General features: G+C 35.6%; 2 protein-coding genes across 4 annotated transcripts; both read right to left on the reverse strand.

Moving 5' to 3' along the window:
* Nucleotides 1-1,229: 1,229 nt before the first annotated feature.
* On the reverse strand, nt 1,230-14,016 carry LOC142543079 (glycine-rich RNA-binding protein 4, mitochondrial). Of its 3 annotated transcripts, none has more exons than XM_075650084.1 (6): nt 13,705-14,015; nt 13,514-13,631; nt 2,651-2,719; nt 2,467-2,576; nt 2,308-2,371; nt 1,230-1,470 (listed from the first exon to the last, which is right to left on the reverse strand). In XM_075650084.1, exons 2-6 carry the CDS (start codon nt 13,611-13,613, stop codon nt 1,406-1,408), a joined length of 408 nt encoding a protein of 135 aa, XP_075506199.1. In that variant the 5' UTR covers nt 13,614-13,631; nt 13,705-14,015; the 3' UTR covers nt 1,230-1,405. The 3 variants fall into 3 exon arrangements, with proteins under 3 accessions (XP_075506199.1, XP_075506200.1, XP_075506201.1); XM_075650085.1 differs by having other exon boundaries at nt 2,467-2,573; nt 13,705-13,990; XM_075650086.1 differs by lacking the exon at nt 2,651-2,719 and having other exon boundaries at nt 2,467-2,573; nt 13,705-14,016.
* A 300-nt stretch (nt 14,017-14,316) lies between these two features.
* Nucleotides 14,317-15,355, reverse strand: LOC142543078 (putative histone H2A.1). The gene is made up of 2 exons (XM_075650082.1): nt 15,076-15,355; nt 14,317-14,721 (listed from the first exon to the last, which is right to left on the reverse strand). Exons 1-2 carry the CDS (start codon nt 15,283-15,285, stop codon nt 14,470-14,472), a joined length of 462 nt encoding a protein of 153 aa, XP_075506197.1. The 5' UTR covers nt 15,286-15,355; the 3' UTR covers nt 14,317-14,469.
* Between the last annotated feature and the right edge of the window lie 9,677 nt (nt 15,356-25,032).

The following is a 25,032-nucleotide window of genomic DNA, read 5'->3' on the forward strand; positions in this document are numbered from 1 at the left end:
GATCAAAACTCGAAGAAAACGTAGAAGTTCATGTGTATTTCGTATCGAAACGAGTTTTAATAATGTTCTAGCATAGATATAATAAAACCAATGTATTTTCATGTATATTTATATCAAATATAGTATATAACATGAATGATTCATAGAGTAAAGGTTTAGACATGCCTTTGTGTTAAAACGCACAATATATCAACAAACAAACGCGGGGAGGAATGGAGGCCAGACGGAGATGGTTTGCTGCGTTTATTGGCTTGAAAAGTGGCTAAATTTATCAATGATTGTAGTGTGATGATGGGTTAAGCTTGCTGATGGAAGAAAAATTGAAAACAATTCCAAGTCCTAAGCCTTGAACTCTCGGCCAAGCTTGTGTGTGTGTGAGTTTAGTGTGTGTTTTTGGTGTGTGCGTGAGTTTGCTATGAGGTAGGGTAGGATTCTTACTCTTATATTTAAATTAATATTAGCTAGGTGTTTAGGTTAATTAAATCACTATTTAAATTATTAATTAAGCCCTCCAACTTCTGAAATTAAGAGTCCTACAAATTTTAAATTCTACCCATAATTAAATAATACCTAATTTAATTAATTAAGTCATAAAAATTATTATTAAAATATTGTATTTCGAGTGGAAGTATTTAATTCTCTCGTTTTTCGAAATTCGCTACTTATCATGCTTAGCGTTCATATTTCAATCAATAAATTAAATTTAACCCTTAAATACTAAAATTCATAAATCTTTTAAATTACCTAATTTCTAGGCTTAAAATAAAAATATAACTTAAATTTTTAACATCTTAATCATCTCCGGTCTTTTTTCTCGGTTTGATATCGAAAATTCGTCTAAAAAACTAAAACTCGAGAAAAAATCTTAAATGGCATAATAAAATAAATAAATATATATATATATATATATATATATACATTTAAAATAATTTAACACATTAAATGCATTACTTAGATTATTAATTGAATTAATTAATTTAATCATTGAGGTTTGCGTGTACTAGCTTTTAGGCACTGTAATAACCATTACTTGGAAATTGAGCAGAAACTTTTCAGTGAGTTTCAGACCAGCACGTAACCAAAGCTTTAGAACTAGTGGTTTGCCCTCTAATAAGCACTATACATAATTACTGCCTCACCTTGAAAAAAATACGGATCTGGGCGAGCCGTGAGTGAAGATGGCTTGAACGAAGAACTGAATCTTAGAAAATGGCAGCAAAGACACAACGGAAAGGAATGAAACCATTGCTGAATTGCGACATAATGAAATGGTAGTGTACTAGTCTATCAAGTTACTTGAATATTGTGTAGACAACAATTATCCAATACCGATCATTCCATTTTTATTAAAGGCGTAACAAAAATTATCTACAGAATGAAACGAAACGAAAGAACCAGAAAAGGATCAATCATGATCACAACTGGATATCTTCTCTTTTCCTTCAGATTCTTTAGTCTCCAGACTCTTTTCTGCATTTAGTTTTCAAAGTATTTATTTATAAGTCACACAAAATGTGGGAATCAGTAAATAGAAATGCAAGAAAAATTAATCATTGTACACAAAAGATGTAAGTTACCATGCAGACAATGCTTAACCCAGGAAATGAAACTAACGAAAGTACCAGTCAAAATTCTTGTAGTTACTATGGACACTTTTCCTTGTAAGATTAGTAGTGTCTGCTATACTAGACACAAAATAATGAAAAAACATTGGCTCTTCCATCTTTGATACCACATCGAAAAATTTGAAGTCCTTCGAAAATATTTTCTGCCAACACCCTGGCATATTGAGTCTTTGCTTTAATACTCATCAATTTTTTTTAAAATTTAAAGGGACCTGATTTAGTTGATGTTTATTAATTATTTCTAATTAACTAATTCCAAAAATTACAGTACTCATCAAAATTCATAATTCTAGAACCAATTTTAGGTACTTGATTAACTATTTATAGCCAAACTGATTTAAAAAAATACAGTTGTTTCTCGTTATAAATTCAAAATTCAGATTAAGAAGCATTTTCGATTTTATTTCCATGACAAGGTTAACTTCTGCAACACAGACTTTACATTGAAATCAATTCAGAAACCTCATCCCAAATTCGAAGTAACTAATTGGATCGAATAAAATATGCGCAGAAAAGCCTAGAGTTGACCAAGTTTTAGACATGGCATTGTATCACAGATGTAGGTTTCAATGATGAAGCCATGTAACATTGTGTTGAGTTGCATTATCTTTTGATTATATTTCTACTAATTAAAGATCGGGAATAACGAAGTTAAATCGGAGAAACTTTAAGAATATCTAACCTGACTTTTGTTCCCTTCTACACCCATCGGCTTGATGGAGGCGGATATTTCTGCCATCCAACAACTAACAAAAGCAAACAGACAAGGAAAGAAATTTTAATGACGTCGAAGAAGATACAGTGAGGCAACGAAGCAGAAACTGTCAAAACTGGAGTCTACCTGACCATTCATTTCATTTAAGGCTTTAATTGCTGCCTGCTCCGCAGTGTAATTCACAAATCCATATCCTTTTGATTTCCCACTTACTCGGTCACATATTACCTTAACTGCTAAAAAAGGAAGTCAGTTTCCTTCGGTGATAATTTCACATGCTGTGGTACTAATGTTAGGTCCATCAGCCTACCTTCAATTACTTCACCATACTTCTCAAACGCATCCTTCAAAATAGTTTCATTGGTATCATAAGAAAGTCCTATCATGTAAAATAGTTTCTTCAGCGGGTATAATCGTGAGAGGAAAAAACACAGAGAATTTCAAGTGCCGAAAAAGTAATAGATGCTCGACCCGTTTTTTAGGACACCAATGCCAAGAAAGGCATTAGGTAAAACATGTTTAGCATTGTGAGGTGGAAATAGTTCTGAAATGACTATAAATTCAAGATTTATATAGTATTGATCCATCAAATCCAATAACTAAACCATGTTAATAGTTGACATTTTTCTTGAAGTTCAATTATTATTATTTTTTCCCTTCTAATTCAAATTTTATGATACAATTTGTGAATAATCAGTGGATTTAGACATTTAGTCAAGAATGGAGCGAATTTAGATACATTAGCTCCTCATTTCTGGATGTGCCATAGAGAGAATCAGGAAACTAATTTGACCTAAAGCAGGGTTTCTCAAAATTTATCCATCTTCTTCTTTCAAAAAAAATAATAATAATTAACACATTATCCATCTGCAGATTCTTTAAAATTCAACAAGGTATTAGAGCAATCTAGATCTTTAATGGCTGTAAGGATAAGAGAGAGAACCAAAAAGCATTAACATTAAAGAGAACACTCAAAAAAAACTTATTGTTGCTCAAAGGTTATTCCTACCCCTTTACCTCCAAGCTTCAACTGAGAGAACTACTACCTGGTCTGGGTAATAAAAATGGATACCGATAGGCTCGTAATAGTTTACATTTTTGTTGTCATATCTCTCATTGTTACCACTTTCAACGTGCTTAATTGACACATTTTTGTGTGATTTTATTGTAGGAGGAAGTTTTCTACGCTTGCGATAAATCTGGGCTAAAAAGGGTGATTTTATATCACAATTAAAGTTGCCGATATGATCTTAGTGGAAGACTTGAACAGAAAAATTCAGAAGTGGTTTTTGGATAAGGCGTGATCACGCTTTGTGACTGCTCCTCAGCTGCTTAGTGAGAATTGAAGAATTTTCTTATCAAGGAATAAATATAAGATAGAGTTTTTTTATGAAAAAACTCTATATTCTTGGAGGATATTTTTTAAGTATCTTTTAATTTTAGTGATTAGGTTATTATTTCAGATTATTGGGCTTTTATACTTGTTGGACCCAATATTTCCTTGTTGCCACTACTTACCTCACGTACAGGACATATTTTTTGTTTTTTTGTTACTTTGACTACCATTCACGAAAAGAGTGAGGCGGCAAGATAAGATTCACAAAAAATTATCCTCCCACCAAACGCACGTGCAGGTAGAAGAAACAAGAGGAGAAAGAAGCTCCCCTTTTCAACATGAAGAACAAGGAGAAGACGCAAGAATTTCTATCTCACAATTTCTAAGGTTAATTACTTGTAATTGCATGAATAAATAATATATTAACCGATGAATAGTGACACGATTGAATAGTGAAAATCCCCTTGAATCAGAGTTTGGTAATTAATTCTCGTTTAGATTTATTATTTTTTATTGATTTCTAATTTTAGTTTTAATATTTTATTAAATTCATATCTCAAAATCCCGCATGTATTTACATTTTACTCGAAAGAAATCATCATCCGTTCCATGTGGATTCGACCCTGCTCACCATTACACTAATTCTATTTAGAGACTATGAATTTAAGTTTGGTGGCCCAACGACAGCACACCAAATTTTGGCGCCGTTGCCGGGAACGGTGCAAGGTTAGTTTTTTTCGATTTTTGTTATTATTATATTTTTTTATGTCTCATTCTTCTTGTACAGGTGATTCATCAAGAAAAAGAAGAATTTGAGAAATTTTTGTTGTGAAATACTTCGAGATGTTTCATCGACAAGTATTCACAAGTTTTGCCCAACAAACCGAAGAGTCATTCTACGCAGCATGAGAGAGATTCAATAATTTAGTAACAACATTCAGGAATCATGATTTTTCTAACTATGTTCTTATTCGAATTTTCCTTAAAGGTTTGGATGCAGTTACACGAAGATGGGTATTTAATGGAGCACTAACAACTGGTAGTTCACTACTTAATCGACGTGAAGTCAGTGTGATATATTTACTAAATGATATGGCCTACTTTGACTACCATCAGTATTGGGATCCTTCGCTGCAGAGTTGGAGTCACCAATACAATCCAGAAATTAGCCAATCTAATTTTACAGACAAAACTTTCGAGCATCAAGAAGATGAGGGATATAGTCTTAAAATAATCATAAGTCGATTGAATGATATGGTAAACAAGAGCGTGACATTGAATGAGGAAACTGTTGAGCGTCAGTTTGAAGAAGTTTTGGAAGAAATATTAAACGAAGATGAGGCACCAATGAAGTTGAGAGATGAACAAGCTCCTGAGACTATCGATTTGAGCTCGTCGATAATATTATCATACTTACATCTAGGAGATCCTTGTCTTTCTTCATTGTCAATTTCAACAGATTTTGTTCTTCAAGATCCAACGATGATATTCTCATCCCATGCTTATTATTTAAAGTCACGTTTTGTTGAGGAGACGAGCTTACATTGCATACATCAAGCCAAACTTGAGGGCACATGGAACCAAAACCCATATATGGTGTCATATGACACGTACTTTGGGCGTTAGCCGCTCTTTGAATGAGTGCTTCCCAAAAAAAAAATTGTCCTAAATGCAGTAGATGTTTAACAAGGCGTGATCACGCCCTGTGAGAAAACATCTTCTGATTTAAAAAAAAAAAACAGAATTTACGTTCATTTTATTTAACCCTATTTGTTTTCACCCCTTTCACATCTTTTCTCAGCAGCTTTCATCATCGATCCACCATTTCTCCCACCACAGCAATAGAAAGCTTTGCTCTACAATGTCCAACAATTTTCAGGGGAGTTCTCTAAATTCCCTTGTGTTTTTACTGTCTGCGTTGTGTATCTACTTTTTGTGTCATTAAGGACATTGCCACATATAGGTGTGGGATGGGGTATTCAATTTCTATTTTTTCCAATTTTTTGCATGTTTATTCGGAAAAAAAAGGTGAAAAAAAAGAGCAAGAGAGAGTACGGCAGAGTGAAGTTGTTTGATCCATAAAGCATTTAGTGTTTATTTGTTCTCTCTCTCATTTGAATCTTGAATGCCTCTGATGCGAGTCTATGAAGAAAAAAAACTAATGTTTTCTTTGTGTGCAACTGATTTTGCATTCTTACTGCTACATTTATGGGTAGTTGCTCTTGATGATGTGTAGAAATGATAAGTGTATGGGGTCTAGCACGCATATCGTTTTCTTTGGCGAGCTTTGAGCCTATGAGCAAACATTATATCATGCTCCATTTTATTTGATTGTGTGTTGGTCATACATTGTTGATTTTTCTAGAACTTTGCATTGTTATACATGTCTTTGTTGACCTTGTGATGGATTAGGTGCACAAACAAAAGTAAAGGGCATTAGGTTCAAACCGTTTTCTTTCCCATCATCAGTGTCGTTCTTTTGAGCCCACCCTGATTCATTTACCCCTAGTGAGCCAAGTTCGAGCCTGAGCCTATTCGTTGGAAAATAACCACATTACAAGCCATGATAAATCTTTCTTTTGGTTATTCCTCTATTTGAACCTTAAATTGGAGAATCATACAAACTTTTCGCATTTACCATCGCTTTTGAGCCAAGAAAATGCAAATTGTTGAGATAGAGTGATTCATGCTCAAAATCGTTGCCTCAAAAACTTCTTATGCAAAAATATACATATATATATATATATATGAAAAAAGGGAGGGAATTGAAGATGTTATTGTTAGCTGGATGCAATTGTCTCTGTGGAAAGTGTGTATGTGTTCTTCAGTTCCATAAACCGTTGTACTTCTTTCCTACCTGACCTCTAGCCACAGTACAACCCATTTATAGCCCTTGTTTGTGTGTTTCAATCCATTCAGTTGGTGAATGATTTGATATATTTGCAAGCTTATGGTAAAAAATTTCAGTGTTTTGACATGAGAGCTCCTTGATACATACCTAGACACTTACGAGTGAAATGAGCGAATCATGTGAGGAGTGTTTGGACTCTATGCATTTTTATGTCTACACAATCGGATGGAAGCAACTGCTCATGATGTTGGTATGTTAGGTGCTTAACAATTAAATTGCTTTGATGCATGAAAAAAATATTTTACGGACAAGTAAATGAAGCAGAAAGATGATAAAGAGTTGAGATAATGAATTGAGCTCTTTTATGCTTGAGGACAAGCATGGTTTAGGTGTGGGAGATTTGATAGTCTCGTAATAGTTTGCATTTCTGTTGTCATGTCTCTCATTTTTACCACTTTCAACGTGCTTAATTGACATATTTTTGTGTGATTTTATTGTAGGAGGAAGTTTTCTACGATTGCGATAAATCTGGGCTAAAAATGATGATTTTATATAACAATTAAAGTTGCCGATATGATCTTAGTGGAAGACTTGAACAGAAAAATTCAGAAGTGGTTTTTGGATAAGACGTTATCACGCCTTGTGACTGCTCTTCGGCTGCTTAGTGAGAATTGAAGAATTTTCTTATCAAGGAATAAATATAAGATAGAGTTTTTTTATGGAAAAAAATCTATATTCTTGGAGGATATTTTTTAAGTATCTTTTAATTTTAGTGATTAGGTTATTATTTTAGATTATTGAGCTTTTATACTTGTTGGACCCAATATTTCCTTGTTGCCACTACTTACCTCACGTACAGGACATATTTTTTGTTCTTTTGTTACTTTGACTACCATTCACGAAAAGAGTGAGGCGGCAAGATAAGATTCACAAAAAAACATCCTCCCACCAAACGCACGCACAGTAGAAGAAACAAGAGGAGGAAAAGTATTTGTTGATTAATATTTAATTCTATCAAAGTTGTATCTCGGTTAATCTGACAATTTAATTCGATATATTATTTTCTACAGCTATCCATGAATTCAGTGATCCGTAATTGTCATGAACGATTGGTACATGAGTAGCGATAGATTAGGTGTGTTGTGCTATCATAGCATATTTAATCTAAATAAATCAACGAAACTCGATCTATCAATTGCAGCTATCTCGGTTGTTAGATTTTAGGATTAACTGTTTTCACAAAACGAAAATTCTATTTTTAATTAATATGGAACGCTATCGTGCCCAGTTAATTATTGATAAGTTTTGATTGGATGCTGGGTTTAGGTCAATTAAATTAGGAAAACACAATGATTTTAGCAGTTATCCCTATAATTCTAAGGTTAATTACTTGTAATTGCATGAATAAATAATATGTTAGCCGATGAACAGATAATTGAATAGTGAAAATCCCCTTGAATCAGAGTTTGGTGATTTAATTCTCGTTTAGATTTATTATTTTTTATTGTTTTCTAATTTTAGTTTTAATATTTTATTGAATTCATATCCCAAAATCCCCCTGTATTTACATTTTAATCGAAAGAAATCATCCTCCGTTCCCTGTAAATTCGACCCTGCTTACCATTACACTAATTCTATTTAGAAAGTAGGAATTTAAGTTTGGTGGCCCAACGACAGCACACCAAATTTTGATATATACCCGATGGGGCATTTGACCTCTAGGATGTTGTGGAAACAGGTAAATATCCTCCACCATTAAGAGACGATCCTACGATGAACAAATCCAACAACACAGAGAGGAGTTTTATAAATTACAAGAAATTGGCCGCTACCAATTCATCAGTCTTAGAACCCATTTTCACAAGACTTGTGAATTGTGAAACTACAAAACAAGCTTGGGGTCAGCTGAAGAAGAATTCCAGGTCAGTGATTACACAAAATAAATTCAAGTATTGAATTTGTAAAGAGAGTTTTATATTCTTAGAATATTTCGACTTTGAAAATTTAAAAGATTACCGTGACAGGTTTCATGAGGATTATATTTTTTATAATGTGATATTTTAAAAAAAAAACATAACAAAAATTATAAATAAAACATCAAAAAACATATAATATTCAAAATGTGTAACATAATTAGATAATATAGTAAAAGTGCTATAAATAATCATCTAAATATTACATGTCTTGCCATTTTGACAGAATCAATAACATAGCCGATCCATTCAATTACTTCACAAAAAGTCTAGACAGAGTGACAGCAATAGAGTTTTCAAAAATGATAGTATAACCATAATTAAAAAATTTATCATTACTAATCCTATTACTTTTTATGAATCAAAACAAAATTATTACAAACCTACGTAGATTTTGAGAAATTTGGGAAAATATCATAACTCGAAATTAAAGAATTACTAGATCCGAGATTAAAAAAGAAAAAGAAAGTAGTAATGAATAAAATTATCTTTTTAAAAACCGAAATTGTAAAATGCCACAATGTAAAGAAAAACGAACATGGGAAAATAAACAAGTATGATTGCCTAATTGGAGAGTTTAAAATCCCATGATATATAAGTTGGACCAAAAATTTTGGGGTTCATAATTCTTAAACTCATTCTCTTAACATTCAGCTTTTGGAATGGTTACAAAAAATTTCTGTTTGAACATGACTTTATTATTGGAATTGTTGATATATTGTCTGAATTTCTGCTTGAGCATGACTTTGCAATTGGAAGTGTTGGTAAAACACTGTTTAAATTTATTAATAGTGATCATTCACTATTAATATAAATTTATGATGATGACATTTTATTTGATTCCACTAATCTTAATTTTGTGAGAGATTCTCTAAGATAATGCATAAGCAATTTGAGATGAGCAATAATGGGAGAATTAACTTTCTTCCTAGCATTGCAAGTGAAGCAGCCAGACAGATATTTTCATCAACCAGGCCAAATACACCAATGAATTATTAAAGAAATTTGGCATGGAGATTTGTGTTGTGGCTGCCACTCTAATAAAACTAGATAAAAAGATGAGGGAGAATCTCGGTAGACATAACAATATATAGAAGGTTAATTGGATCATTCATATATCTGATCGTTAGTCGGCCAGACATAATGTTTGCGGACTCTAAATAATCTCATTATACTGCAGCCAAACGCACACTCAGATATCTTAAGAGTACTCCTTGCGTGGGTCTTTGGTATGCCAAATACTCAAGTTTTTTACCTCAATGGCTATTCAGATGCTTCATCTCCTCTACCGACTGTGAATCCAACCGGAGATCTCCCAGAGGTGCCATTGATCTTTGTGGATGAAGTGGTCCGAACATTGTCTCGGTTTGATTTTGATCAATCCAAGATGGACACTTCTTCTCCACTGCCTCAGAATCAGACCAATGAAGAAAGAAGATGTAACTGGAGAGGTAGAACTGAATCTGAAATCACTGCCAACCACTCCAGCCGATGCAGGAAGACCATAGTACTTTTCCTAAAAATCTGACCGGCAAAGAAATGATAGTTCATAGTGCATTCAATGGAGCACTTGAGATTTATGCATCTGTCTTCTACAGTCATAATCCAGAAGTAAAGAGAGACAGATTAGACAGGAATTACAGGTTAGGATCTTGCTTGGATACAACAAAGTCACGAATGAGTACAGGATTTTGAACCTGAAGACAGGAAAGAACATGGTGAGCAGAAATGCCAAAATTGATGAAGATGCTACACGGGCTGAAAAGAAAGGAACTTGAAGCTGTCGGCAATTAAAGGGGTGGATGGTGATTGATAGATGGTGGTTTGTGGTTGTCATAATTATTACAGCCACAATACGCATTGTAGAGCTCCCCTCCCCTCATTCCAGTCATCTCATTCTCGAGTTCTTCACAGTGAGTAGTTGTATACTATGAAATATTATAGTGAAATTATTTTCATCTTACATCCGGTTTTACCCTAATAATTTTATTGGTTTTCCACGTAAATCTCGGTGTCCAATTATTTTCATTATGAGATAACTAACCCTTATTCGAATGTTGACTTGCTATATTCTCCATATGTCAACTCAGTTTTCACAATTGTTTTATGGAGATTATTCTAATATGTGACATATTTCCTTGAACTTCTCGATGAGAAAATGTAGATGACCGGGGATGGCTTTTTTCCCCGCGGATTCGGGGCCTTGAGGGGAAAATCCAAAGGGGGCAGGTTTGGGGAGTGATTCGAGGATTAGGATTCGAGGATTTTTTGAATCCTCAAATAGTTCGGGACGGGTACGTGGATAATATTCCCAGACCCGTGCCGATAATAATAATAGTAATAATAATAATAATAAGTTCAGTTATGAGATTTCCCTAACCTGCACCGTGCCCCCGCCCCATTATTATTTTGAATCGGGGATGGAGATTTGATCCCCGTTGGTTAATTCGGGAATTCTCCAAACCCGAAAAAAGTGGGGATGGAGCGAGTGTACAATTCGGGGGGGGGGGGGGGTCGCCCCGCCCTATAGCCATCCCTAAATTGACCGCACTAATTAATTTTGCTTTTTCAAAATAATAAAAAAAAAGGAACAGGATTTGGCGCCAAGAACTCGAAACATAAAGAATTAACAAGAATTTGAGGTAAACCTGCTTTATCAAGTTTAACAAAAGCATGAATGTATGTTTATTAGAAAAGCCAAGTGTAGAGATTTGAAGATCACTAGAGCGTAGAGATTTGAAGATCACTAGAGAGTTTATGTAAATCAACAAGCATTATGTCAATAGTACTGGAAATATTTTTCATGTGGTTGATCGCACAGAGCTGGACATTGCATGTGCAATTAGTATAACAAAGAGATTAACAAGTGATCAAACTGAAGAATATTAAAAGGAATAAGAACAGCACATATTGTACGCTTGAAACAAACTATAAGCTCTGTTTGCAATATAGTGTATACTATCTATACTTTAATGCTATAGAATTGTAGATCGTAATGTTGAGTGATATTATAATGGTCTAGTCTATGTCATACCGAATGAAACACTCCTGTGAAGCACATAATACTGGATTTATAGCTCCCACCAGTATGTTATGTAAGATCCATGTATATTTTATGCTCAACGGGTGCAAGTCCAAATATATCTTAGTATTAGGTTTTTGCAATTCCCAAATCCCACGTCATGATTTTGAGTGAGTGGTTTGGAGGGCACAATATTAATGCCCCTCCAAAATAGATTTATGTAACTCGGTTTATATGGTCCAATGAACCAAAGAGAGTATAATTAGTGTTCATAGTTCAAGAGACATTAATTTGGTTCAGAAAAATATACGGTGAGACATCTCAATGAACAAGATTGTGGAGTAAGCCTATTGATGTTGAATCATGTAAAAATGATTGTACTGTTGTTTTTGCTCCCTTTCCTCTCTTGTTTGTTAAATATGTCCGTGACCAAAACATAGATCAACTCTGTTATAGTGAAGGCCAGTAAGCACCCAATAACATCAATTCTGACTCAAATGGTTGGTTTTTGATAAGCCACTATTGGTGGAAACCGAGTATTGATTTCTCATCTTGGAATTGGAAGTCATAGTTAAATCCATGCCCAGACAAAGTTAATTTTTGTTGAATACAGAAAGGTTCCTATAATTCTATATTTTGATAACCAAACACAAAATACAATACAAAATCATAGGAACCATATAACTATGTTATTTCATCAAACAAGTTTCTTTAAGTAGTATAGAGTATATCCCTACAGAATAAATGCTAGCAGTCGATTTACCGACCTTTTGAATAAATAATGGTAATCATAAAGTTGGCATGTCGGGACAAATAAAATTTCGATCGAATGGAAATAAAATATAATCAATAAATATCAACTATAATACTTGTATTTCAAGTATATTTCTCCGAAAAATGTGTATAAGATATTTCCAGTTCTATTTGCAAAAAACACAATATTTCGGATGTCGGAGAACTTAATGGACTTTAGTTTTCAGTATAACAGGGTGATCGAACTCAACATCCTTGATGATTCTACATAGGCAAGTTATGTGTATAGATGTATGACCCTTCTCTTACAGATGCAAAGTTAAAATTCTGAAGTGCTTCTGAAAAAAGGATGAGCAAACAACCTTCATACAAATGTGTTCGCTAGTATTGAAGGAGCTTAGATTTTACGTGGTCAGAGTATCTGATTATGAACCCCTTTTTCAACTGTGTTAAAGGCTTCATTTAATGGTCATTCAATATGTAATCAATACATCTTCAATGGTCCTATATATTATACATTAGGACACCGTTTGATGCGAATGATGAGACATTAATTGATTACATAATTTTATTTTATCCAAACGTTTGGTTCAAATTCTACAAAAATTAGAGTTATAAATTATTTATATTATTCATGTGTATCAATTTATCATCCGCATATCGTATATGATTCATAATCTAATTCAAATGTTGCCTACATGTAAATGAGTACGAGAATTTTCTGTCCCTATTATTGCATGTGTTTACTCTTAAGATATAACACACTGTATTTGGAAGCAAGGGGAAGGACAGAAGAAACTGACTGCATCACTGAGTTTCATATGAACAAAACACTGATTCCGGTTATAACTAGAGGTGTCCATTCAGAAGTAGACCCAGGATTTCATTGTAGAGGTGACATTTACAGTTTCTAAACTACATTGGTCATATGATTTTCGGCCAACGTAGAAAAGAATTCATAAATGCCCCAGAAAAGTGATAGATGGTTTTCTAATCAAGCATTTTGAAACTACTAAATTCAACATATATGTTTTAGACAACATAAATATTTGATTCGTGAGTTGAATAGTAACTTTTGAATTTGAGCTTCTGTTCTCATTCCAGCATTTTATCAAACGGATCAAAGGCTAGCAGCAGGCATAACATGTTAACCAGATACTGTTGTTTCCGTGCAATTCCCTAATGTCGCGCGCGTACAAGAAGAATGCATGGAATGAGAAAGAAAGTGGGGAACAGACCTCCAACGAAGAGTTGAGTGCAAGAGTGCCGCCACCACATAAGACATCCATGAAGAGGAGACGTAAAAGAGTGATGATGAATTCTGCTCAACCAATGCATTTTCCTTCATTCAGGGTGCTGAAATGTCATAATCACCGTTTAAATTTCAAACATATTGAATCTTATCCATACGGAAAGCATTAAAACTCACTAAAAGTTTATTTGCAGTGACTTTTGTTATAGACAAATTAAATTTGATGCATCAAAGAAATATAAACAGAGCAAACCGAAGCTCCATCCCTCAAGCATAGAGAGGAGTCACAGCAGGAAAACGAGGAGGTTATCAAGAGTTTCATCCAAATCCAAGCACCATACATCACAACAAATATTCAACACTCTGTCGAGACCCGTATCGGAAAAAGAGGCACCCAAGGGTCTCCTCTGCTGACACCATATAATATAGAAACTATCCACCATGTAACGAAAACTGTATATGACAAATAACTTTCCATGAACAGTGAACATTCGGTAACAATCTTCATCCTAAAGAAATGGAATGCCAAATCCGCTCAAAGCCACAACCAAGAACCAGGAGGCTAACAGAAAAGCAGCCAACTTGTCATCCAACTTGACCCGAATATAAGGAATTCTATGAACAAAGTGAATATCATATCATAAGTTAAATTTTCCATGAAAACCACCTTGCTGCACGTTTACATTTTCAAATTGATTCAGTTCCACTTGACACGATTAATAACTTCATTTACATTCAGAAGCAAATCACAAAAGACATTGAAACTAAAAATGGACACAGTTTGCAGGCTTAAATTCTGAAACAAGTTGTTTCATTCATTCACAGAATTCCACAAGAAAGCATCTAAAACAACAAAGATCTGTAAATATTACAACCTTAATTCATCTCATTCTAAGCCCAAAAGGAACCATACATTTCTAACAAACAAAATCCTAAGACAATCTAAGCAGCAGCCTTTTTGGGAGACTTTGTAGCCTTAGAAGGAGATTTGGGCGCCTTGGCAGCAGGCTCTCCGCCACTCTTTTTAGGCAATAGCACTGGGTTGATGTTTGGAAGCACCCCACCATGGGCGATTGTGACTCCCTGCAGCAACTTTCCAAGTTCTTCGTCGTTCCTCACGGCCAACAGTACGTGCCTAGGGATGATCCTGTTCTTCTTGTTGTCACGAGCAGCATTACCAGCCAACTCCAACACCTTTAACCCAAGCGGAAAAAGATTCAGATTAAAGGATCCAATAATAAAAAGCAAGACACAAAATGCTTCAAGCAAACGCTAACAAGAATATAGGCAGAACCGCGTCAAGAAATGTAACAAAATTGGACAGAAAATTAAGATAATCTAAATAAACAAACCATAGGGCGAACCAATCCCCCAATGTAGGAAATTCTGATGTTGAAATCAATGTCCCATTTGTAAAAATTGAATATCAGACATTGAAGAAAATGCATCACAAACAAGACATGGCATTGATAAAGGATAATCAAAACAAAAACAAGTTTAGAACGGATCCGAAATGTAATCTAAGCATCTACAACACAAAATTCACACCTCAGCAGCTAAATACTCAAGAACGGCTGCCAAGTAGACCGGAGCACCAGTTCCAACCCTCTGCGCATACCGCCCTTTCTTCAAGTAACGCCCGATTCTCCCCACAGGGAACTGCAGACCGGCTCTGACGGACCGGGTCACCGACTTCTTCTTCGGGCCGCCGCCCTTCCTCCCTCCTGCACCCTTCTTTACTTTTGCCGTTGCCTCCATGAACAAGAATTTCAACTGGGGAATGAGATTTGTTCGTCTGCGAAATGGGTGGGGTTATGTTAAGCGATTCGTTGGTGAGAAAGCACTTTTATAGCAGTGGTGGGGGGTGTGGTTTTTTGTTCATGTGCTGTGAACCGTTGGATTCGAAAAAGAATCGATGGCTTTGGGTTACTGAGTTTGGATCCGCGTGATTTTAAATGAACCAATGGAAAGAGAGTTTAATATTTTGAATTTTTTTATTTTCCGTGGGAAGGGCCATGTTTTTGAATTTTAGTTCGTGTCCACGATGGTTTTTAGAGCTTTTTCTTCAATGTCCTTTTTTTGTGGGCACTATGTTTATATGGGTATGGGCAATGGTGCTCAAAATTTTGATTAAATCGATATAATCGATTACATGAATTAGGTCAGAATATCAGTTCGGTTAATTTTAGAAGATTTGTATTTTGTAATACGGTCTCATAGATCAAGAGCATTCATTCACTATCAATATTCTTCAATTTTGGTATCATTCGTCGAAACTCCTTTGAATTTTTCGAATGATCATATCTTTCCATCTTGGTCCCTCAGCATTGACCAAGATTTCTTATCGGACCATGAACTCTCATAATCTTGCTCGAACATTGTTTGAGTTTGAGTATACTAGAAAGCAAATATATATTATTATGAATTGCTAAATTTTAATTTAAAAAATATTTCACAATGAATATCTTCATCTCAAATAACGATCACCTTTTATTGAATGTTTCTAATCCACTTATTTTATTTTGGAAAGTGTGAACACTTGTTTCGCAACATCTGTGAAATATTGTCACAAGTTGTCTCATATACGTTCTTTCCATCTATTTGGCAACTCATTTTTATATTCCTTCCAAACCAATCCCACAAACTATTGTTGCTTTAATCCTTGCCAAGTGTCGGATTAATGGAAGCGTTGCACCATTTCTTTACGAGACGTTCATCTTCGGTCTTCGTCCAGTGTGTTCTTGTGATGCCTTCACCCTAGAGCTGTAAAAGAATAAATCGGGTTAGCGAGTTTTTTTAGCCGGCACGATAATATTTGATTCGTATTCGAACTTATCGAACTCGAGCATAACTTGAACATGTTCGAACTTTTATAAATTCAAACATGAAATCAAACTCTTGGGTTTAGAAACTCTAACAATCTTGATCTTGATAATAACAAAACTTGTTATTGTTTTCTAACATATTTACTCAAGTACGAAGTTGGTAACTCAATATGGAAGCTGAAAGTCGAATTTAGTCAAACTGAAAATATGACAAAATTTGATATTTTGATGATATCTCACATCTTCGTAATCCAAATAACCATGCACCAAGAGCTAAATCGGATGTTATCTAGGCCAAACTCACAGTTTAAAGACCAAACTGATTGCACGAAAATAACAATCAGTTGGGCATGAACAGTTGTGCTATTTTGGTCAGCCTGATCAGCTCAGTTATCCAAATAAAATGATTCAATATACGTTACGAAGCTAAAACGATGATCTACAAATCATATTCACAGATAAAAGTCTGAATCGCAGTGTAAGATGTAGATAAATGACGATGAAACTACTTGTTGGAACTTTTCAAGTTCGCAATCTTAATTTTGATGTTAACAAAACTTGTTATTTTGTGTTACTAATTATTTACCTTGGTGTGCAGAAGCTAGGATCAATTACAAGTTGTTTACATCGCAAACTGAAGACCCAACTGATCGCACAAACCAAATCAGGTGAACTGATACGTCAAATGAGCAGTTCAGCTGATCGTCCAGTTGACAGGTGGTTCAGCAGGAGAACCTCAGAAGCCTGGCCAGCCGAAAGAGTGTTCAACTGATGAAGAAGCTCAGCTGATCAATTCAACTGAACGATAGTGAAATCAGTTCAACTGACGAGTCAATTGATTTCACCAGCCCAACTGAAGATCAGTTTAGCTGACTAGTTCGGAGCTTCGGTTAAGAATCTTTCAGTTTTAGATGAAGACAAGCTCATTCAGTGGTTTTCAGCTATACACAAAGGTACAAAGCAATTGTCCAGTCAAAGGACAATAATGAACGTTGCATCAGAGCATTAAAGACAAATGTTTCATAAGGCAATCAAAAAGTCGAGACACAAAATCCAAGGAGCGAATGCAAAATGCAACGGATACAATTATTGAGTCTCACTGTACAATCAGTTTCTCACCTATATAATTAAAAGATCAGTGAAGACTCGAGGTGTGAAAAAAACAAAAGAAAAAAGAGGGTACGCTAAATGCTTATCAGCTTTCAAGAAGCAAATCAGCCTAGAGAGACACTTCAACATGTTATCAACTTAGTTTAAGAAGCTTATTTCCCTCCGTGTGTGAGAACATCCTTATTCAGTTCTCACACACGTACATACTCTCCACCACCCAACTCAGTCTTGCACAAAGACGTTAAACTTGTGTATGTAGTCTTTCTCACATAGACGTTAAAGAAGTGTAGGCTGAAAGGTGCTGCTTTCAGTCTAGACTATGAGTTCAGTTAGGCAGTGGATAAATCCTAAGCTGGGTGGGTTTGTACAAGTAGTTGTATAAATCAAAGTCTTCTAGTGAATCCTACCCGAGGTGGTAGAAGGGGTGATGTAGGAGCAGTTGAAGTCTCTGAACATCCATAAACATATCTTGTTTATTTAACTGATTAAATATTGTTTTCAAACTGACTTTGAACAGTTAGAGCATCTGTCAGTTCAGTTCTTGCCATAACTGAACTGATATATGTGACAACTGATCCTCTACTTTTCAGTTATTCAGTTTACATAAGTTAAAACATTTTCTAATTTAACAGTCTTCTTCACGAAGGATTACATCGAGTTTCTTCCGCTTGGTTTTTAACCAAACTCGATTTAATTCATCGGTGTTAACATTCTTAGAACACGAGCTATTGCAGTTCATTGGAGAATATTGTGTTTGAAATGCCTTCAAAGGCACCAACACACGATCCTTCACTACTTGTTTTACATAGGCAGAAATCAGCAAGCATACCTCATCAGTTTGGTTCAGTTGAGCTGTTGACCAGGTTCAGTTGAGCAGTTTCAGTTGGGAATGTTCAGTTGAGCAAAACTGAACTAGTTGACCAGACCAGAACTGATCCAGTTGAGCAAACCAAAACTGAACTAGTTGAGCAGTAAAACTAGTTGAGAAAAACTGAACCAGTTGACCAAACTAAACCAGTTGACCAGTTTAGGCTCAAGAAAATGTCTAATAAGGCGAATTTGACAGTTGTAATTTCGAAAACGGTACAGAAACTTTTCAAATGATCATATTCTTGTGTTTAACATATATATCATTGTTAGGGCCTATAACTAAAACATATTGAAGATCAAACAAAGGCTTTTTGAAGGGGATTCAACGCATAGGCTGTTAGCGTGAAGAAATCTACTAGTTGAGACTACAAACCCTTGTGTGAGGATACATTTGAGATGTAAACTATAAAGAATAAATTCTCGCACACAATCACTCACAAATATACAAGAGAATTGAATTTCAAAGATTAGATGAGTGGGTTTTCACACAAAGACGTAAAACAATTTGTTTGTAGTATTTGCATATAAGACGTTAAGCAATATGCTGATTGTGAAGCGCTACCTGCAATCTTGAGTGCTAGGAGTTCAAGTTGGGTGTTGCCTTTCTAGATCGGGTTTGTACAAAGATAGTATGAATCAAAGTCTTCTAACAAATCCTTCCCAAGGGCAAGAAGAGGTGACGTAGAGTTGTTAATCTCCGAAGATCCATAACCAAATTCGTGTCTATTTGTTTATTGCATTTACTTATCATTTTCATTGTTTTAAAAATCCATTGTTTAAGCATTTTATGTGTTATTCAAATATAAAAATATTGCTTACCAAGTGTTTGATAAAATACTTCAACAAAAATATTTTTACTCATTCAACTTGTATATCTTTTAAATGATTTACAAAATATTTAATCAGTTTCTACGAATGATTATTTTGAGTGTCTTCCGCTTGGTTTGTAAGCTAAACTCGATTTAATTCATCGGTGTTCAATATTTCAAGAACTGAGCTATTACAGCTCAACGATTATCCCTCAAATCGATCCTATCACAAGCTTCATTTCGAATAAGACTCAAGCAAAAAAAATTTAATTCAAGCTTTAAGTTGAGTTTGAATTCAAATATATTTAATTCGAGCCTAATTCAAACCTTAAATTTTTAATAATTTTCGGCTGGATTTGTTTTTTACAGTGATTCACCCTCATTATCATCAACAATTTTCTTCTCTTTCTTTTTTGGTTTAAGAGGAGAGATTTGATTGGAATTTTTGGAGAATTGAGTTTGGTTGAACATAAAACTCAACATTGTTCATCGGAGTATTGAGAAATAAATTGAAAAGAATTTTGTATATCATCATTTTTCGGTAAACTCATTTCGTAATTGGAATTAAAATGGAATGAAAGATAGAGAGTTTAATTTTTGGAATATAAGAAATTGTGTTTTTTTAAGATGCAAATGAGGTCAATTCATAGTAGTATGGTTGGTTTTTTCAAAATATGATGATTTATTATTATTATTTTAAAAAATTCAGATTTTTCCGTTTTTTTATAAAAAAAAATTTTTTTTCAAAGCATGAGATTAATCTACATCGACAAGATCATCCCAACCATTATTATTATTATTATTATTATTATTATTATTACTATTATTTTCATTTTTTAGATTTCATTTCATGTATAAAAAACATTTTTTTAAAAAAATATGGTACTTCACCGCACAAATATTCTCTGCACGGAGACTCTTGGCGTGAAGCCCACCCTGAGCATCACACGCATATGCTTCCGCGTGCTTCATCAAAGGCTGAGGAAAAAGCACGACTTCCTCGCCCATTGGGCATGCCCTAAGTTGTCAACGTAGAGCGTACCGATTTATTAATTCTTTTACATTGTTAAATACATTGGTCATTGGTGGTTGGTTGATAACATTGGTCATTGGTGGTTGGTTGATAGCTATCAACAGCTGTCAAGTTAGTTAGAGTGTCAAATACATCATGTATAAATATTAGTTTGACTCTCTGTAAATTCATTCGAGATATTTTTTCTTCTATGAATAATTCATTCTGATAACTTCTGGAGGTTGAAGTTCTTCCATGGCTTCTGTGTATACATATTCTAACATGGTATCAGAGCATTGCTTCCGCATCTAACTGCATATCGATCTTCGATCTTCATGGCGAATCACGCTGCCACATTTGGATTTAGTGATCCGCTTTATCTACATCCCTCGGATGCTCCGGGGATCTCTCTGGTTCAGGATCCACTCATTGGCACGGAGAATTACAATGTCTGGAGTCGAGCAATGTTGATTTCTCTGCAAGCGAAGAACAAATTAGGTTTCATCAATGGATCCTGCATTCGTCCAGCAATTGCACACCCGACTCTACATCAATGGGAGCGGTGCAACGCAATTGTTCTTTCCTGGACTATGAACTCTGTTTCCAAAGAGATCTTCAGTGGTATTATCTACTGCACTGACGCCTCCAAAGTTTGGGGAGATTTGAAGGAACGATTTGATAAAATTTGTGGATCTCGAATATTCTCTATTCACCGTGACATTTCTCATCTCACTCAAGGATCTTCCTCTGTCTCTGTATATTTTTCAACGCTCAAGCGACTATGGGACGAGTTTGCATCCTTGGTAACACTTCCCTCTTGTGAGTGTGCAAGTGCTAAAGCGTACATCGATCACGATCAACAAATGCGTCTCCTTCAATTTTTGATGGGATTAAATGATAGTTATGGGCACATTATGAGTCAAATCCTCATGATGAATCCATTGCCCTCTGTCAATCAAGCTTACTCGATTACTAGCCATGAAGAATCGACTCGCCATGTGCTATCTTCTCAGCCCGTAGTTGATATTCCAACAGCCGTGTTTTACTCTTCATCTACTAAGAAACATGATTCAATAAAATGTGAAAATTTCAATATACCAGGTCATGCCAAGGAGAATTGTTTTCGTTTGATTGGTTACCCTCCGGGCCACAAACTACATAAACGATTTCCTCAAACAAGAGGATTCAAGCAGTATCATCATTCCTCTCCCAAGGTTTCTGCTCATTCTTCCTTTGAAAAGCCAATCTTCCAGCCTCCTTCTCCACAGAAGGAAACACGATTGGATAATGCAATGCCTCGACATTTTACTGATATTCAGTACCAGCAAATATTGAAACTCCTGGATCAAAACTCAGTTCCTATATCACGAGAGGACAGCGAAGTTTCAACGAATCTTGCAGGTAATTTTACAAGTTTGATGACTGTCAATGATGCTAATGAATGGATTTTAGACAGTGGAGCAAATGCTCACATTACAGGTTCTTCTAGTGGCATGAAAAACTCGCAACCGTGTGACTCCGCTGCTGGATCTGTTAGGCTGCCAAATGGTAACACTACTCAAGTTTTATCCATTGGTTCTATTCATATTGCCCCTTCTTGTACATTACATCATGTCCTACATGTACCAGATTTCGACTTCAATCTCTTATCTATTTCCCAATTCACCAAAGACCATCGATGTTCCATTAGTTTCTATCCACATTTTTGTCTTTTTCAGGACCTTTTGACTGGGAGGATCATGGGGATTGGTAGACAAAAGCATGGATTATACTATCTTCACCAGTTTTTTCCTGCCGTGGTGTCTTCTTCATCTACCCCATCCAACAAACACAAATCTGCTACAACAATCCCTTCTTCAAATACTTGTAACCTTTCCCATTGTAATGACTTTGATATAGATATATGGCATAAAAGATTTGGTCACTTGTCAGTGTCTCGTTTACAATTCTTACCCTTTATTAAACAAAAATCTCTTATACATCATTGCACAATATGCCCTATGTCTAAACAAACCAGAAATGTATTTCCCAGAAAAGCTAGCTCTTCATCTCTTCATGCCTTTCATCTTTTACATATCGATATATGGGGTCCCTATAGACATCAAACCCATGATGGTTTCAAGTACTTCCTTACTGTGGTGGATGATTTTTCAAGGAGCACTTGGGTTTTTCTTATGCATTTCAAATCAGATACCTTGCACATACTTAAACAATTCTTTGCCCTTGCTTCGAATCATTTCGATAAACCCATAAAATACATTCGAACTGATAATGCTCATGAATTCTTCAGTACTGAATGCCGAACGTATTTCTCTTCCATGGGCATAATTCATCAAAGTTCTTGCCCTTACACTCCACAACAAAATGGTTTAGTCGAACGTAAGCACAGACACATACTTAATATTGCTCGAGCCATAAAATTCCAAGGTTCAATTCCTGATTCATATTGGGGTGAATGTGTTCTCCACGCAGCTTATTTGATTAATAGAACACAAACTCCTCTACTTTCCAACAAAACTCCATTTGAATGTTTGTTCAATAAACCGCCTAACTACTCGCATTTAAAGGTTTTTGGCTGCCTATGCTATGCATCCAATCTCAAACCTAGTCACAAATTTAATGTTCGAGCTAAACCATATGTTTTTCTTGGTTATCCTGCAAATCAGACAGGTTTCAAACTTCTTGACTTGACCAATCAAGAATTCATTGTCTCTCGGGATGTTGTCTTTCATGAAGACATCTTCCCTTTTTCCTCCCACAATCGTGATTCCACCCCTTTTTCCCTCACCCTCAACATTAGATACTGATGATTTTCCTTCCCTCGACCTTGTTCCCCTAAGTTCTATTCCTACACCTACTCCCACGATGGAAGTATCTCCAGCTTCTACCTCTACCAGACCTCCCAGATCACATCGTCCTCTCCAATGGACTAAAGACTATGTATGCTCCAACATTTCCTCTACACCACATAGTCTTCTTGATCATATATCTTACAACCATATATCATCCTCACACCGGTCCTTCTTGGCTTGTATCTCTCAAGCAACATCACCCACTAGTTACTCTGTCCGTAGCCTCTCATCCTGAATGGCGTGCAGCCATGAAAGCTGAGATTTCTGCTCTTGAAGCTAACCACACTTGGGTAATTGTTCCTCTGCCTCCAGGAAAAAAGACCATAGGTTGCAAATGGGTATACAAAATCAAGCACAAGGCCGATGGCAGCATTGACAGATTCAAAGCCCGTCTTGTAGCAAAAGGATACACCCAACAATATGGCATTGACTATCTTGACACATTCTCACCGGTTGCAAAGATAGTTACCGTTCGATGTGTCTTAGCTGTGGCTGCAGCAAGGAATTGGTCCTTACATGAGGAGATCTACATGTTTATTCCTCAAGGGTTCGAAAGACAACAGCCCAATCATGCTTGCAAACTTCTTAAATCCTTATATGGCTTGAAGTAGGCCTCGCGCCAATGGAATTTAAAATTCTGTCACATTATGCAGCATGCTGGTTACGTACAGTCTCTTCATGATCACTCTTTATTTTACAAGAGACAAGGTAGTTCAATCACATTACTTCTTCTTTATGTTGATGACATTGTCATCACGGGTGATGACCCTCTTGCAATCACTACTCTCCAAGAATATTTGCATGCACATCTTGACATTAAGGATCTCGGCCCTTTAAAATACTTCTTGGGGATTGAGGTTGCCAGATCAAAGGCTGGTATTTGTTTGAATCAACGTAAATATGTGCTGAAATTGCTATCCGATACAGGCATGACTGGTTGCAAGCCATATCATACTCCTATGGAACAACAGTTAAAACTCACTACTCTTGAATATGATCAGCTCACCAAGACTGTTGGTTCTGACCCTTTGTTGCCTGATCCTACTTCATATCAACGTTTAGTCGGACGACTGATTTATCTCACGATTACTCGCCCGGACATATGTTTCTCGGTTCAATCTCTTAGTCAATTCTTGCAAACTCCAAAGCAATCACATACGAATGCAGCTCTTCGAGTTCTTGGTTATCTCAAGGGTAGTCCAGCTTTGGGCATTTTCTTGTCTGCCTCCAGTGATTTGCAAATTTCTGCTTACTGTGACTCTGATTGGGGTTCGTGTCCAATGAGTCGGAAGTCCTTAACTGGATATGTGATCAAGCTTGGCTCTTCTATGGTCTCTTGGAAAACAAAAAAGCAAAACATTGTTTCTCGCTCCTCCGCCGAGGCTGAATATCGCTCCATGGCTATCACAGCATGCGAAATCACTTGGATTCGAAGTCTTTTAGAAGACATGGGACTGATTTTTAATTCGCCCACTCCTCTCTTTTGTGACAACCAGGCGGCTATTCACATTGCCGCAAATCCGCTATATCATGAACGCACGAAGCACATTGAAATAGATTGCCATTTCGTGCGTGAAAAAATTCATTCTCATATACTAACCACTTCTCATATCCATACTCGACAGCAGCCGGCCGACATATTCACCAAGGCTTTGTGTTCAGATCAACATCATCATCTCTTATCCAAGCTTGACATGTTGAACACCTTACAAGCTTGAGGGGGTGTGTTAAATACATTGGTCATTGGTGGTTGGTTGATAGCTATCAACAGTTGTCAAGTTAGTTAGAGTGTCAAATACATCATGTATAAATATTAGTTTGACTCTCTGTAAATTCATTCGAGATATTTTTTCTTCTATGAATAATTCATTCTGATAACTTCTGGAGGTTGAAGTTCTTCCATGGCTTCTGTGTATACATATTCTAACATACATAAACAAAATTCAACATAAATATCTTGAAAGTTCTTATACATATAAACTTCAAAATTCATCCAAAATATTTTTTCAATATGCGTCTATCTTTTC

This window comes from Primulina tabacum, chromosome 4 (genome assembly GCF_025594145.1).
Source record: "Primulina tabacum isolate GXHZ01 chromosome 4, ASM2559414v2, whole genome shotgun sequence".
Lineage (NCBI taxonomy): Eukaryota > Viridiplantae > Streptophyta > Magnoliopsida > Lamiales > Gesneriaceae > Primulina > Primulina tabacum.

Excerpts from the sequence above, each read along its gene's own strand:
- LOC142543079 (XM_075650084.1), bottom strand. The coding sequence starts at position 13,613 with ATGCATTGGTTGAGCAGAATTCATCATCACTCTTTTACGTCTCCTCTT. Across the intron at positions 2,720-13,513 it reads CACTCAACTCTTCGTTGGAG|GACTTTCTTATGATACCAAT; the intron begins GTCTGTTCCCCA and ends TTTACATGATAG. Across the intron at positions 2,577-2,650 it reads GTATGGTGAAGTAATTGAAG|CAGTTAAGGTAATATGTGAC; the intron begins GTAGGCTGATGG and ends TTCCTTTTTTAG.
- LOC142543078 (XM_075650082.1), bottom strand. The coding sequence starts at position 15,285 with ATGGAGGCAACGGCAAAAGTAAAGAAGGGTGCAGGAGGGAGGAAGGGC. Across the intron at positions 14,722-15,075 it reads TTGAGTATTTAGCTGCTGAG|GTGTTGGAGTTGGCTGGTAA; the intron begins GTGTGAATTTTG and ends CTTGGGTTAAAG.